Source organism: Anticarsia gemmatalis, chromosome 5, assembly GCF_050436995.1.
Source record: "Anticarsia gemmatalis isolate Benzon Research Colony breed Stoneville strain chromosome 5, ilAntGemm2 primary, whole genome shotgun sequence".
In the NCBI taxonomy this organism is placed as follows: Eukaryota; Metazoa; Arthropoda; class Insecta; order Lepidoptera; family Erebidae; genus Anticarsia; species Anticarsia gemmatalis.
The window spans coordinates 2,963,195-2,980,928 of record NC_134749.1 but is presented as its reverse complement, the minus strand read 5'-3'; the positions used below and the strand labels follow the sequence as shown (position 1 = coordinate 2,980,928).

At 34.8% G+C, this 17,734-nt stretch overlaps 1 protein-coding gene across 1 annotated transcript in view; it reads left to right on the top strand.

The window, feature by feature from the left end:
- The first annotated feature begins 3,022 nt into the window (after positions 1-3,022).
- LOC142972797 (putative peptidoglycan muropeptide transporter SLC46) overlaps positions 3,023-17,734 on the top strand; it is a 20,288-nt gene continuing 5,576 nt past the window's right edge. The window contains exons 1-6 of the mRNA XM_076114095.1: positions 3,023-4,169; positions 6,990-7,149; positions 7,761-7,862; positions 10,193-10,330; positions 10,739-10,822; positions 11,864-12,020. Coding sequence (XP_075970210.1) covers positions 3,375-4,169; positions 6,990-7,149; positions 7,761-7,862; positions 10,193-10,330; positions 10,739-10,822; positions 11,864-12,020 — 1,436 coding nt within the window. The 5' untranslated portion in view covers positions 3,023-3,374. The remainder of the gene's footprint in view (positions 4,170-6,989; positions 7,150-7,760; positions 7,863-10,192; positions 10,331-10,738; positions 10,823-11,863; positions 12,021-17,734) is intronic.

Here is a 17,734-nt window from a genome sequence, read left to right as displayed (position 1 = left end):
TCTCGATACTTTTCTATTTTGCTAGTGACATCGTGCCCGTCATACCCGAAAGTACAGGTTTCATACACCCCTACGCCTGATAATTATATTATCTGTGTCTATGTATTATGTAATAGAGGGTGAGCTCATGGATATAACTTACTCCTGTTGTTTTAAAGCATTTTCGAAATTTTACATAATTGTTATTCAATTAAAAAACAACTAAGCCGATAATGTCATGTTGTCATGCCAAATGTTGTGATAGTTATAACCATAAAATAAATAGGACTTAATAAAATTTCACCAAATGTCGCCATAAGCCATATGTGATGCATAAATAAAAAAATACAAAAATCATAAAATATTGTAAATAGGAATAAAAATTCAGTTAATAAACAGTAACATTTGAAATAACACTTGTGTTAGTTCAAATGAAGGAAGAAGGATGTGTTGAAGTGGGTGTGGGCGTGGAACTTGCGGACAATTGTTGTGTCAGAGCAGTCAGTACACGTTACACCCCACGTGGAGCCCACTTATTGAGTGACGTTGCTTATGTACTTACTGATGTATGTTACTACTCAGAGTTAAATATACTGGGTTGAATAAAAAAGTTTGCTGGACAGTTCGGGAGTACTTTCGAGTACGTGTGGTGAAACTAGCCCTTCTATGTAACAATGCTTTCGTACAATATCAGGCTGCTAAAGGGATGATTTTTCAAAAAATAGATAGCAGGTTTCCAATATTGATTTTTTTTAAGAATAAGAATAAGAATAAGAATAAGAAGCATTTATTTGCGAAAATGTGGTTTTACAGTTGGTACTTACAATTTTAGATAAACAGAACAGCACATTTCGCCAAGTAATATTGGCATGCAAATGTTTTTTTATAAATGGGCACACAAAAATATATAATGTATTAAGAAATAAAATAGAAAAATGAATCAAAAATAATGTCAAATACAATGAAATATAAATCAAATAATAGCAAAAAAATTACGTAATTAAAATGTTATAGAGAAATAATTGTCAAAACAAATAAAACATCATAAAATTTAAATTGTAAAATGTTGATCATTTAAATAGTCGTTAAGATTATAATAACATTTCTTTAACAGCAATTGTTTTAAATTTTTCTTAAATGGATTAATGTTCATCGCTTTTATAGCTTTCGGTATTTTATTATATATTACAGGTGCTAAATGATATACAGACTTATGCATAAGAGCGGTATTACAACGGTTTAAACAGAGGCGGAATTCATCACGTTGTTGTCTTTTGGAGAGCTGTGATGCCAACTGATAGAGGTTAAGGTTTTGCTTGACAAATATTGCGACCTCATAGATATATAGACAAGGAAGTGTTAAAATTTGATATTTCTGAAACATGGGTTTACAGGAATCTGTTACATGTAGCCCAAACATGGCGCGGATACAGCGCTTTTGCGCTTTGAAGGCTAAATCTCTGTTAGTTGAGTTTCCCCAGAAGATCACACCATATCTTAATATAGACGCTACAAGTCCATGGTAAGCAGTCACAAGAGTATCCTCGCCAGTAATTTGTGATAGTTCATATAAGGCATAGGTTGATTTGCTAATTTTTTTGCATAGTTGTTCAATATGCGACTTCCATGATAATTGTGAATCCATTGTAAGTCCTAAGAATTTTGTTGACTGCACCACCGTTACTGGCTCTAGTCCGTAGGTAATTTTTGGCAGGGAAGCTTTTGCGCGTTGGCTAAAATGAATAATATTAGTTTTTGATCATAATTTAATAATAAAGTCTACGAATGTCTATCTAACGGTTAGACTATAGTTTTTATAATTTTATAGACTTATCTATATTTATATCAAGTATTTTTTATGAATATTCGCCTGTTAAGATGGCTTAACCGAGATGGAACCTAAGAAACCTGGATGAGTTGTAATTCTTATTTTCACGCTTTAGAGCATTGCAAGTCGAGATAGTTGAAAAGAGTCTGTCAGATTTCTAAATATTTTGAACTCGGATTCAATCATTGCAATAGTATTGATAAATTCCTTTAAAATGTGATTTGCACACAATGAGTGGCTTTGATAAAAAGTCGATTTCAGTCAAAAGTCTGTAGCAAATAAGGCAAACATAAAATATTTCTTTAGAACTTAAGAATGGTAGTAAATAACAAAGGTATAATTTATAAGTAGTTCTAGGAACATCCAAGACGTTACAATGTCATATAACGAGTTGTTGCACGCATTTATGAACATTGCATAACTATAGTTGCAGGAGTGCATTATTATGTAAGTTACTATTATTATCATTGCAATGATAGCTATTTTGTAATAACACTCATCAATTATATGTAATTACAACACGTTTCTTAATCTACAATAATAAGAAAATGAGGTTTTAAAACTTCTATTCTACCAGTGCTAACTATTAAGTTATTAAAAGATTTCCCATAAAACAATTCAAAAAGCTTCAACATACAAAACCTCCTAAATTCTCGTACAGCATATTACCTCTTAATTTGTGTTCAGTAGCCGACGAAGCAAAAGTAGTTAAGCAATAGTTTTGGCAAGGGCCGTTAAAGGAAACCATTCATATTGAATAATGTTTCCCCGCTGCTCCTTTATTACGCACCGCCCGTCCTACTGGAAGATATTTGTAACTAAAGTAGCTTCGGTTCGACGCCCGACAATAAGAATTATCTTTTCAGCGCTGTTTTTTCGGCTATCACACTTTTGTTGGTAAATAATGTTGGTAAGATGCCGAGTTGGGTTTTTAAAGAGCTTTTTTGGATCCAGAAACGACTATAGAGGAAGATGTATCGTTAAGAAGAAAAATTAAAGGCCAAGTAAGTTTAGCAGCAGTACAACAGTTTAGTAGTTCCGCGTGACGCATCCGCGTGATATAAACAGACGGCACAATGAAAACGAAATGGAAACTGTCACCCACGCACCGAGCGTACCTTGACCGTGCACTAATAGTGCCGCGCGCGTACCCACTGTTTCATATAATGACAGACATCGCTCCAATGGGATAAACGCCTACTTATTGCAAGGTTGTGACGACGATCCAGGCAGTCCTGCGGGCTCCGGGCCACTCTGCCGCCGTGTGCCGACACTACGCCCGGCCAATTGCCTCTAATGACACCACTCGAACGCGTATCCGTCCAATCAACTCTTAAGACAAGAGGATCCTTCAGTCTGCTCGACCCGTCGACACTATCGCACTGTTAGCGGATTGCTGTGGACCAGTGAATACCCAGTGATTGTTATGGAGTGACGTGTGATGCCCGTTGAAAATGTATGTGGTGTTGCACGCGGCCGGAACGTACCTCGTGGGAACCTCCGAAAGTCAAAGCATATCTCTAACGATGATTGATTGAGTTATAAAGTGGAACAACATTAAGACATCATGAATGGGATCAACGCGGCGGCTGAAAAGCCGACGACCGGAGTCGAGATACCGGTGAAAGATGAAACGAAGCCCAAGAGACCAGGGGTCAGGGAAAAGTTGATGCAGATCCGGTCGAACATTACGGTGGAACCTATCATAGCGTGTTATATTATGTCTAATGTATTCTCAGGACTTGCAGTGCAGAATTTAAATTTGGAAAAAGCGTGTAGAGTTAATTTGGGGTATGATGATGAAGTGTGTTCCGCGTTGAATAGGCGGCAAACCGCGAATTATACGATAGAGGAGTCTGAGGTGCAGAAGTTAACAGCGTCTGTGCAGGCGTGGAAAAACATCGTTCAGACGGCGTTCCCGTGTATTTTAGTACTATTCGTGGGTTCGTGGAGCGACAAAACAGGGAAAAGGAAAGCGTGTATACTCCTACCTATCGTGGGGGAAGTGTTGTGTTGCACGAGTTTTATACTAAACACATATTTCTTTTACGAATTGCCTCTGGAGGTTACGGCCCTCTCAGATCTGTTTCCGTCGCTGACCGGTGGATGGATAACAGTGTGCGTCGGTGTATTCAGCTACATAGGTGATGTTACGACAAAAGAAATGAGGACATTCAGAGTAGGTGTGGCCAATTTGTGTATGTCTCTCGGAATACCGATCGGCATGTCCCTCAGTGGTATTCTGCTGCAGCAAATTGGATATTACGGCATTTTTCTAATATCGAACTGTCTGTACCTGACTAGTTTGATATATGGATACATTCGATTGAAAGATCCTGTCATATCCGAGGAGAGGCAAAGAGTAAGTATGTTAAGAGTTACATTATTTTACTTTTATGAACTGAAGGTTAATCGATTACTACGGGGTCATTCATTAGTTCGTAATGATTCTGGATCAAAGTCTAGGGTTAATGGAGTTTTGGAATGTGTCGCGATAAGCGTAAGGCGCGTTGAGGCCATACATCATTTGCAGAGTAGCTCGACAGGCCGGTTAGTCCTATGTCTAAGTGATAAATTGCTCCGCGCCCACTACGCAAATTCGAACGAAGGGGGACATCGTAACGCAATCAGCGTTTTACGCGAGGCTCGCATAGGTGTCGACTGCGATTTATATGCCGCCGGTCCTTTGACATTGTCAATAGTACATCTACATCACCACTGTATGAAATATTGCTATATCGTATTTTATTAGTTCTTTTTTTAACGTTAATTGATGACGCCAGTCACATGGAACTTTATGAAAAATTTAATATTATTTTCCAACGCGTAGCATTTTTTTCTAGAAAATTGTAGAGCATGAAAAATTGGTGGGTACTTTTCGAATTCATCTTTCTTTCGTTCAAAGTTTTGATTGCGAGTTTTTTAAGTTTGAAATGATGTTTTGTGAGTAGCTCCCCAGGCATTCGGCAAAAACGTTGTAAACACAGTCTGATGCATTTTGCAGGTTTAAAGCGACATGACAATAAAGTGAGGATTATTGTGGGATTTTGTTTAAACGTGAAATTGCACTTATTCGTTTGTCCCGGCTAGCTAAATGAATTTCATTTCTGTTTCATAATGAATTTATGTGGAATTTAAATCTGTCTTTTCAATTTGAATATCTATGAGGATGATATATTGTTTGTCCTTTAGAAATGAATTATATATATTTCGTTAAGTATAACCTAGTTGCTTAACTTAGATTCTTTAATTATTTTAAACACGACACGAAACGTGATTTGTTAATAAAACAGATTAATTCTAATTTATTGAACTTCAATCGTTGCGCTAATATGCTAGACTACATACATATAGATTCATTACATATATATATATAATACATATATATAGATTCATTACAGTATTATGAACAATAAAAATATGTTTCTTTATTGCATAATCGTAGAAATGCAGTAGAGAACATAGCATTGTTTTTGTTGATCGAATATTTATACTACTCAACGTCACATGAGTCTCGATTCAGAAAAAAAACACTGATTTGATTACTTCGAAATATCTAGCAGATAGCATACCCGATGGCATTTTGATAGTTGCTTTCATACATTTGTTGTCACTTTATTTAGCAGATAGGTTATCTGACATGTTAATTGTGAAACTGGCCTTTAACGATTAGTTTTATATGCCTAACTATAATAAATGTACTAGTAACCAGCTGCATTTGGTGAGACTGGCAACCGACTCCTACATAGTTGGAAGAAAGACTAGGCTGATTGATTGTTATATAAAACTATCATATACCTAACTATCCGACACTACAACATAAGTCGTGAAACATATCCTTAGTTAACGATTTTTAACTCTCGCGACTCGTATACATAATATAATAATGCAACGGGTCTTAAACGCGAATAAAAAATAAAGGTTAGGATATCTTATTTCATCATCATGCGTCATCGGGGTGTCCGCCCGTGACCACGGTCGATGCAATTTGATCGAAACGTCGGGTAAACAAATAAGGTATCTTAACATTTAATTTTTAAACGCGTTTAAGACCCGTTGCATTATAATATTTTAAGTCCTTAGTTTACAATTATTTACTCTGTGGTACAAAATAGAGCTCTTCAGTGTATAAAGTTTTGGAATTATGTAGCATTGTCTGCACCGATGTCGACGATTTGTGGCTTGTTCGAATATTCCCAAGTCGCCCCTTGAGAGATGCGGTTTGCTATTATGTAAATAACGTCACAATTGTTCGTACATTTTTAGAATGTACAAGTTTAGTAGCTTGTAATCTAATTTTGATCGTTTTGAATGGAGGATAGAGTATGAATGATGTTATAAGTAGCTGTGTAGTTGGTAACATGCAACTTTTATTAATTGTGTAGCGAACTACTCTTGTGTTTATTTAGAAATGCTATTGAATAGAAATTTCTTTGCGATACTTGCAAAATAAATGAAGTACCTTGAAGAATTGTTTTGTTTAATTTTTGGCGGTATAATTCTGGACTGTAAAACCATGTTTTTGACATTGGTATAGTTTTGATAGGTTAGTAGGCGTTTCATTTGTCTAATAAAAAAATATTACAGGCAAAATGTTATATTTTCTTAAACAAAATTGACAAACTTGTACATCGAAATATTTGTTAAAGCAATCGAAGTAGTAACAGCAATAAGCTCTCTCTCGACTTTTTATTCAAACCACAGGAGTCTTATTGAATCTGGATAGATTTATTATTCTCAGTCGTTTAAACTTTTTATAGTCAATTACATTACAGATTTGGATCGAAGGGAGCTTAGTGTAGTGGAATTTGAATTGCCAAGAATCCGATTTGATGGATGAAGGCAAACGAGACGTGTGCAGATGTAGATTTTTTATTATCCGTTCATAATTAGGGTCTAGTTGACATGTGCAATATAATTTTATTGTTTTTTTTTAGTGTTTGAGTCAACCTGATATTTACTTGTTGTTACTTCGTTAATAAGGACAAAACTAAGGACTAAACTGTACTGTGGATTCAAATGCAACAAACAACAACAATATGCAGAATGTAGACTTTGGAAACATCGAATACTTCAAAAATGCCTTAACAAAAATAGATTTCAAAAATATAAGGAGTATTTCAGGTTTTCAGACCAATAAAAGCACTGTTGTCTCTTGTTACAATATCTGTGATGTTTGCAGGATCAGCCAGTAGGATGTCGAGGGTGGGTGTGTTCGTTCTTCGACGCGCGGCATGTCCGGGAGACGCTCACGGTGGCCTTCAGGACCGGCCCGCGGCGGCGGAGACTACGAGTCTCGCTGCTCATTGTCGTCGTCTGTGTTATATTCGGACCTTTGCATGGTGAGTCAGTCGTATAAATAATAATAAATAAGTTCTAAGGCAGTTACGGACATAAGTTGTTCTAAACCAATACCAATACAAAGTATAATCACTTATACTAATAATATGTTGACCCGTCAAACGAAGTCCAGCTTTGTTAGGGCATCAAGATGTACTGCCTTTCTCCGATGACGTCATTTGGAGTAGTATTAGCAACGATTTGAACAATTAAAAATATTTCTTAACTCCCTAAGGCAAGGTTTAGGTCACCAAGGCCCTAGCAATGCGCCGGGAGGTCGTGGGTTCGATTCCCACACGGGTCATTTGTGCGATCCACAAATAATTGTTTCGGGTCTGGTTGTACTTTGTTTCCGTTGTTTGTATGTTTGTAACTGTCCTTACGACACAAGAGCCATTTTTAGTGCGGGAGTTGTCTTTTAAAAAAGTAAATAAGTTAAAAGTTAAAATATATTAAGTCCGTCAGTAAAGCACGTCAGTAAACTGGTAAACTCTATTAACCCACCATTTAATACGACATTGTTCTTTCGAAAAACAAAACTCATTGCACTTGGATGAATTACTTGTGGGAATAGCACCAATGTATTATGTTATAACGTAGTATGTGTCCGCAGGTGAAATGAACGTGTTGTACCTGTTCATGAGGTATCGCTTCAACTGGGACGAGGTGCAGTTCAGTATGTTCTGCACTTACAGTATCATCACCAATTTAGTTGGTAAGTTCATTTGTATAATAATATAAAACCATTTATTTTTGTTACACATAAAGAAACATCACATACAGAACTTAATAAGTCAGTACATTTATATGTAACAAAGGGCTACAGCTCAGTTTTTAGTTGTTTACTGTTTCACAGTTTGACCAGTATCGCAATTCACTACAATCCGTTCTGTCGAGTATCGAGAGTTTGACATTTAAAATGTACTGCCAAAATAGTTCTTAGGCCGCCCGCTAGAGGCGCTGATCAGATTTTCGTACCATTTTCTTTCAATAGCTAGCCGGTTGTCGATATACATTTGACATTTGGTCGATACGATATCGCGAAAGTGATACTTGATCACGATCGTTACTTATGTATCAATACTGGATTGGGGTCGATACAATTGAATCAAAAGGTCACTTATACTACTTTAATCCTCATCCAACATTTTAATAAAGCTAAACCATTCACAATATAACCGACTCTTTATTGACAGTCAGACCCCTGACACAGGTCTTTACAAAGCGAACTAGTAATCTAACATTTCTATTCTATTAAACAGCGCGGCCCACACATAATTTATAGTCGAAAGGGTCCCTAGGTTATGTACAAAGATTTATAAAAATTATAACATGATAAACTAGGTGACGCATGTAACTTTGGCCGAGAAGTAAAGAATATTTTTATAAAACATGCTCTCCTCTTCTATTAAAAAAAAAACAAACTTCTGCACAATTTTTTTCTTATTGTTTTTCTTGATACATCAAATAGAAATGTGAATCACAATACGGACTAAGACAATAACAATAAAGAAGTCAAAAAAACTGGCAGACACATTAACGTATGTATAGCACGATTCTCTACAATCGGAACCATCAACTATCAAGGTTTGACATTGAAAATGTACTGCCAAAATAGTTCCTACGACGCCCGCTCAGGACGCTGAACCGTTTGTCATACAAATTATTTCGATGATTGGTTGTCGGCAGTCCATAGTGGTAGAAAAACGTGGTACTGTAGCAAGATCTCGAGAGTTTGGTATTTATAGTGCGCAGCAAGAATAGTTCCTAGGGCGCCCACTGGAAACGCTCATTAGATTTTGAGAGAGATTCATACAATATATCTTGATAACTGGACGGTGGTCAAAAGTAGTAGGAAATTATCGCTCTGAATAAAATTGTGCTACAGATTCGCGAATTAACGTTAACAATAACTTTTTTTAAAGCCTTTTGCTTATTTATAAAATACGTTCATAAATTAATTCCGAAAATAGGCTTCAATCGTAAGTTTTAATGATTCATTGTACATACAAGTAGTATACGATGTTCGCAGAAATGTATACAATAATTTTAATAGTTACCGTCTCATTAACGCGGATGAGAGGATTTCGGAAACGATGTGTATCTATATTATGTTTTCTCGAATATAATGTGACGCAAGTAAGGGCGCGCACAGACGTTTTGGATTTTCACAGGTCTGTGCCGTTCCGGACCAGTCTCGTCTACGTGTAGCTTTAGAGTTCTATATTAATTTTATGTTCAATGCTTGGAATGTCATACGTAGACTCCAGTGCAATAAATGCGGCAAAATGTACACAAATATTTAATTTGACGCATTATGAACTAACAAACAATACCGTTACGCCCATGTATAAAATAACTCTTTTCAACTTAACGATTGTAACCTGGTTCCTGAAAAGAAATGAATAAACGGAGACTAAATAGCAGGCTTTGAACTAGGGGGCAGAGATTTGTAGGCGGAGTCAGTCGGAGGTGTGTACTCGTCCTTATACATAAAGGCCAACTCGTTCATATATAGTTTAAAGTTATCTGAATGAAACGCAGCTCATTATAGAATTTCAACGAAATGTAATCAGTACGGATTTTAATGAAAGTTGCAATTATTCCCGTCTTTGTAGAAATGATAAAATTAATTTTCATATTATCTTTTCGGGTTAAGCTGGTTCATACAGTCAAGCTATATTTGATTAACATTTTTAAAAAAAAGTCTATATGAATTCCGAGAAATTACGAAACCGATTATTTCGCACTTTGTTCAAAACGATATAATAATATGTACAATTCATAGTGTTTAAATGAAGCACGTATAAACTATAGCTACAATTGTTTTTACTTTGTTCAGAGTCTATCGATTCGTAAAAAAGTCATTTGACCTCAGTGAGTAGCCCGTATATTTTTCACCACCCTTTGCTGCGACAGCGTCATCCATAACATTACCAAGGACTGTTAATTATAACTTGATAAAGAAAAGCCAAAGTCACAACAATAAAACAAAACTTCAAGATCTATTTCTTTCTAATTAAATGATGTTTTGTTTTCCACCAGGTACGCTGTTCTCCATTAGCATATTCAGTGACTTCATGAAGTTGGACGACACGGTGGTGGGCATCATCTCGTGCACCAGCAAGATCCTGGCCTCCTTCATATTCGCCTTCGCTACTACCACCACTGAGATTTACTTGGGTAAGTAATGTTTTATACACAATACGAATTAATATACGTTCTTGTTTTATAGTTTCTTGTTTACGTTCAGAGGGTAACTAACTTTAATACAGATTTTTCAAAGTTGAAATACTCTTCTATTAAAGGAATATACAGTTATTATAATGATAAATATAGCAGATATTATATTAATGATAATGCTAAAGTTCATAGTCACCACTGTAACACTAATACCGTACTTTAGCGTTGCATAATGATTGCATTCCTACATAATAATAATTCATGCTACCTTTGTTTCCCTAAAGTATGTATCAGCCATAAATTTGTATTCATTTAAAGGAATAATATGAGTACGGATGTTATTTCTTGGTTAATATGCTACAAGTTATGATTGACAAGTCAGTTTAGTGAAATTATTTTTTGTTGCAGCTCCATTAGTAGAGATCTTCAACGGAACATCTTTCATCGCGATGCGTTCCATCGCTTCCAAACTCGTGACTAGTGAAGAGTTAGGTAAGTTTGATATAATTAGTTTGGTTACGTGTAATGGGAGAGTTTAAAAACACATTAGTCTAGGTCTATAAGCTCTAGTTGCAGGGCGCACAGCTTGACCACAAACCAGGCCAAACCAGGCCTATAGAAAACATCATAATTCGGTTTATATGTCATAACTAGCTGACTCGCGCAATTTCGCTTGCGTCACTTAAGAGACATTGAGTCAACATTTTCCCCGTTTTTGTAACATTTTTTATTGGTACTCTGCTCCTATTGGTCGTAGCGTGATGATATATAGCATAAAACCTTTCTCGATATATGGACTATCTAACACTGAAATAATTTATCAAATCGGATCAGTAGTTCCTAAGATTAGCGCGTTCAAACAAACAAACTCTTCAGCTTTACAATATTAGTATAGATAAAGAAGTATAGATTTGAATTCTGTATTTTTTTACACACACTGACGTAGGTTTTGTGTCTCTAAAACATGTCAGTTAAGCCTAATTGTGGTTTGGTGGATAACTAATATATTTGTTTATTTTGAATCTCAAGTCGTCAATGGAGAATCCCTTGCGAATATTGAGTCATAAGTAGACATACTATTGTATGTAATTTTATTGTTATTAAGTACTTATATTAATTGTTCTCGGGTATGACGCATTTACGAGTAAATATAGGTTTCACACGATGAATTCATATTAAGTCTCCAACTTCTTTTCAAAATTTTAATTCAAATAAAAATAAACTGAATAAGAATACACAAAATCAGAAAAATATTTTTTAGAATTTAATAATAATATAGAATACTAGCAGACCCGACAGACGTTGTCCTGTCTAATAAATTAAAAATTAATTAAAAAAACATTGTCCAGTGGACAAAATTGTGAATCTAAACCATTCTCAGATCCCCTTGAACACACACAAAAAATTTCATCAAAATCGGTCCAGTCGTTTAAGAGTTCAGTGACATACACACTTACAGAAGAATTATATATATTAAGATATGATATTCTTCAACATGATAAATACAAAAATAACTCGTCTCTTTTCTTCCAGGTAAAGTAAACTCCCTATTCGGTCTGGCTGAGGCGATGATGCCTCTAGTGTACGGCCCCCTATACTCCAGGGTCTACATGGCGACGCTGAACATTCTACCGGGAGCCGTGTTCCTGCTCGGAGCGGCCATGACAGTGCCGGCTGTCGCTATATTTGGGTAAATATCATTATAAACTCGAAAACATTTGGTCAGTGTATTGGGCTTAAAGCCTGACCTGTCGCTTTATTCTGGGAGAAAAAAATTGCCTAGTGCTCTTACGGTAAGGAGGTTAATATCAGTTATTAAGATAATATTATTATTGAGGGTATATGAGAAGAAGTGGGTTCTTTTTACTCATCAAAAGCATCAATTATTAACTGTGTCCCTTATCCTATTGCAAGCAAGAGCAGAGAAGTGATTTAGCAGATTTGAGTCGTGGATCGGAATTTAAGTTATCTATAATTTGATTGTGCCTTAATGGCAAATATAAAGGCGACATTAGAGACGAGTGAATAGATTATCAAACTGGTTTTCTTCCTCTAAGTATGCCGTATATCGTTTACGAATTAACCACAATGGTCCGTCATAATATTTACTGAGTAGGTACAGCGATTAGCGAATTACACAAATATTTATTTCGTGAGATAATTCGTACTATTCATGCCTGTGACCATGAAGGTAATTTTAGAAGTCACGTGTGAATTTTCGAGATTCGCTAGTACTTAATCGTTTACGCGTATTAAATCAAACAAGGAAACTTAAAATCCAGTAGTATCACGAAATGTCAATATTAAATTGTATGGCTGTGCCTGGTTTTTTATGTTAGAGCTGCCGGTATTTTTATTGTACGTGTAATTTATTTTTGAATACTCACATTTTATTAATAGTTAATATTATTCAGATGTGATATTAATTCATTGTTAAATAAACCTAATACCTATTTAGAAAGAGGAGTGCGTCACGCACGTCCGTATCGTTGACGACCGGATAGTAACGTACTAGGTATTCTGGCAGCATTGCCACGTTGGCTTATGTTTGGACCTTAGTAAATATTTTTTTATCTTCTAGTTGAAAACAATCTTCAATAAATAGAGCCTCAGAAAGTCCAACCACAATAAGACGTCATTGAAGTTTTCAATTAAAGTTAGTCAGTTGATAAAATTCTTTAATATCTATCTAAAATTCATGTAACAATCTTATGAAACTTTGACAGTTCGTGGTAATTAAACTTTGGGTATCGCTTCCAACTTGAAGTTAGCTTCAAGTAATAATGAACGTATGATAGCCTAAGAATTTATTATTTGGTCATTAAGTTTTAGGCTTTAGAGCTTCAACTTTGATTGACTAAGTCATATAATTTCTGCCTTTAGTGAGCAGTGGAGTTTAGGCGAGAATAGATTTTAATATAATTATATGAAATAGTTATAGCGGAGGTTTAATTAGGTTTAGACAGATTTTATTGAATGTTATGCAATTACCAGCTACGATGCTACGTTTGGTATTGTTCCCGGTACATGTCGATGTACTCACTAGTCGCTCTCTATTACATGGCACCAAAAATATCAAAGGCGAAGTGCTAGTGAAATATATAATTATTTTCTTTGGTATCTAACAGGCATGAAGATGTAACAAATTCAACATTTATTTATTTTACTACGCTCACTGAATGTTAATTTAAAAGTTGAAGGCCTTCATGTCTCATAACGTGTTTTGTGCATCTTTGTGCAGTTTAAAACAAACAGGATATTTATTTCGTAATAAGTAGACTATGACCTTTTTTGATTATCTATCATATTATGACATTGTACGTTGCATATGTGTATTTATTTTTAGTTAAAAATGCTAATTTAGTAATTTCTTGACTTTTTGCTTCACTTTGGACTATAGAACTTCTTCAGGGACAAGTAGATCTAGGATCTGGCTTTCGACGTCATCATGTAGGAACTCTCTATTTATTTTTTATTTTTTTTATTATGGAAATAAAGGTATTTTTTACATTAGTGGTAGCAAATAATTTTATTCGCCAAGTTTTTAAGCTTGTTGGCGAGGATACGCTCTTAACATAATATTTATGAAAGTAAAAATTACTATTGGCTATTACATCTAATTTTATCCTTCAACAGTTTGTCCTCAATACTTTAACCTTATCAAGCCTAGTTTTAATTAGAAAAAATAAATGATCAGTAGGTGTCGATTTGTCCCACTTTATTACTTTACTTTCAGTCTAGGGGTTAATTCTTTGAGGTCTTTTAATCAAAGTCGTTAAAACTTAATCAATTAATGTTTTTTTCGTAACTCGATTGATTTGTTTAATTAATTGTTAGTTTTGATTGGAGATATTTTTACACTTTTTTATCGATATTGTTTTTGAAAGTTTGTGAGAGTTGTGATTAGTTTTATGAAGTAGTTCAGACATTCTAAAATAAATAATTGGAGAGGTACTTTAAAGTAACCAGTTGCGTACACTGGATTATTAGTGATCAGTTAGACAAGTAACCTTTTGGTGTAGACATTTTTTTTATACGTGATGAGTCAAGGTCTCCTACCAAACCAGGGTGGGATTGGGTCTTGAGTCCATCACTCTGGCCAAGCGCGGGTTAGGAACATTGTTGCATGCCTTTAAGAAATGCGCTAAACAATTTTTAGGCGTGCAAAGTTTCATCACGATATTTCCTTCACCAATAGAGCAAGTGATCATTATTTGTAATACACACATGATTGTTTCTTTAATACAATTCCGGCACTAAAAATTGCTCATCAACGCTCGCTTTTTAAGCTCAAACGCATTGCATATCACTGATATTTACTTACATAATCATGTAATTTTGACATTTTAATAAATTTGTGCTACATAGTTATTATTGTGTCTTCAACTGGCTAGTGGTGTTTTCAGTCTCTACCTATACTCATTAATAACAAAGGTTTATTCTATATACATATGTTATCCAGAGCCTATAGTTTTACTAGCACGTGCGTTGCAATGTGTTTCCTACGACAATGAGTTCATTTAAGAACAGATAGAGGTCATTACTCCTTTATGATTAGAATTTGCTCTTGATCTAATCTAGATGCATATTTTTTGTGCCCAAGAGGTTATTAAACTATGTGATCTAGTTTTTTATAAGACATAGCGGTCGATCGGGTTAGTTTTTGTGAGCGTAACTTTGCATGTCAAATGGAACACCTAAATTTTAAAACACGTATATAAAATTGTGCCGGAGGTAGGATGAATCGGTACTGTAAAATCCCGAACAATAGTACCTATTTTAAGAATTAATAAATATATTAGAAAAATGCATGAAGGAAATGTCGAAAATGTTCTGTGATCATCGCTTTATTTTAAGCAAAACTTGAAAATATGCGTTGACGTAAACCTTACTATTCAAACAAATCAATTAGCTTTCTTGTAAAATAAGACACCGTTTATTTTAATATCTCTCTCATAAGGATTACACTAATTTCCGTGTTTAATTGTCGTGAATGACTCGATAGTCGTTACGATTACCGGATTCATCACGACCAAAAGTCGATATTAAAAGAGTTAAAAAAATCTATTTTCAACGAACTTGAAAAACACTGGATATAATATATGAAGCATTGCTTCACGTGGTTTATGGTAATAACATGATAAAACAAATATTTGTCTAGTTACTCGTTATAAACCAGTATGTGTTTTGCATGCTTGGAAAGTCCGTTGACCAAGGATTACTAAACAACAATTTACCTTATAGGCATACAAGTCATTGCCAAACGGATACATTAGAGAACATGTAGTACCTAATTTTAATTCTACAATATGTTATTATGATAAAGTCTGATGCTACGCAGAGGGGCACAATCATCACCAGAAAGTAAAGTCAAAGTTAATTTTACATGCAATACTAAGTTACATTTTATTTTTAACCTATTACTGTCCAACTACTGTAAAATCGAGGGAGGGGTAAGGCCTCGAGTCCACCACGGTGTTCAAGTGCGGGGACTTTGCATGCCGTTAATAAATGTCTTAAACATATTTTATGCATGGAATATTTCATCACGATGTTTTCCTTCGCCTTTAGAGCAAGTGATAATTATTTCTAATACACACCTAACCAAAGCCCACTTGCGTAGGAGGTGCCCACTTATAACACTCGGCTATCACTGCACTCATAAAAATACTGAAGTTAATCGTATATATAATATTTACTGTACCTAGGAAATATCATAAAACTGTACGAAAAATCGCACTTTTTTACCACTATACTCAGATACAAAGAATTTATCTAATAATAGATGACTTTACGTTATTAGGACATTTATCTATTTCAGGAAAATCGTTCTAAAATATTAAAATATTCCAACTTACCTACTTACCTTGTTCTCATTAGAAACCACTTGTGAGTTTTAGTAATAGTTGAAACGTGAATACCCGTGTATATTATTATTTGTCGAGAGCACTAATATTGCTCAAGTTAAGGAAAAACCAGTGTTTGCAGGCAACTTTGCACATTGGAGCGCAAACACTAAACGAACCGTGTTTACCAAAATGGCGCTTACATTTTAGAGAATCCAGTACTTTTGTAGATTGTTTGACAAATCGCCTTTTTAATTATATTTCCTCTCTAGGAGCAGATTATTCCATCGTCAAATCTTTCGAACGGTAAATTTTGTCATTTTTGACAGATAATAATGCATGAAAAATAAATAATTACGAGAGATCGAGGGTTAAACCTAATGTTACAGTGATTCTTCGCAAAAAATAACTCATCTATACTAATATTATAATCTATACTAATATTATAAAGCTGAAGAGTTTGTTTGTTTGAACGCGCTACTAAGGAACTACTGGACCGATTTGAAAAATTATTTCAGTGTTAGATAGGCCATTTATCGAGGAAAGTTATACGCTATACATCATCACGCTACGACCAATAGGAACAGTACCAGTGAAAAATGTTACAAAAACGGGGAAAATTTTGACCCATTCTCTCTTATGTGACGCAAGCGAAGTTGCGCGGGTCAGCTAGTTAAGTATAATTGGAGTCGAGCAAAACAGATAATTTTTCTTTAAGAGCAGTTTTTTTTAATCTTATTTCTCGAGCTGTGCTTGTAGTGTACTATACCAACATTAGTATTACAAAGCGTATTTATAATGTTAATCTTCTGCAAACAAATCCGACACAGATTTATGTGTAAATGTGATACAGTTGTTGATTCTGATGTTTGAATTACGATGTCAGTACTAAAGAAATATAAACATTAGTACTAAAACGATTGCTTTACATTAAATACTATAATCTATACGTTTTAAGTGCACAGATTACGGTAATGCTGTTATGATTTTTAATTAAATGATACTTTATAATACGAACTTTATTTTGTAGGTGTAGTAGTGTAGGCACAAAACAATAGATTTTCAACTACAAAAGTGTGATCAAAATGTTGATTTCATTTTTTAAAGTAATTTTTTTGTTGCAAGACATTTCTTCAGTTTTGAATCGAAGACGCAATTTTAAAGTGTTCGGTCGTATTATATTTTTAGTTGTAATGTATAGTCTGCTAATAACTCTAAGAACACCTGGTGATTCCTTACTAATATCGACAATCAACAACCGGCTAGTTATAGAAAAAAATCTTATGAAAATCTGATCAGCGCCTCTAGCAGGCGATAGGAACAATTATTGCTGTGCATTTTAAATATCCTACTCACAACAGTACCGCCATTAAATAATCGTGCTACAGTATATTTTTAATGTTAAATTCTCGATACTCGTTAGCTACTCAAGCTTCCAATGGATGCTATAGTATCCAAAATTAAATTACAATACTATCCATGGACGTTTGACAGGTTAGTACCGACTGTAGAAAATTGTGCTACATATTACAGGATTCAAGGACCTCATTTGTACACA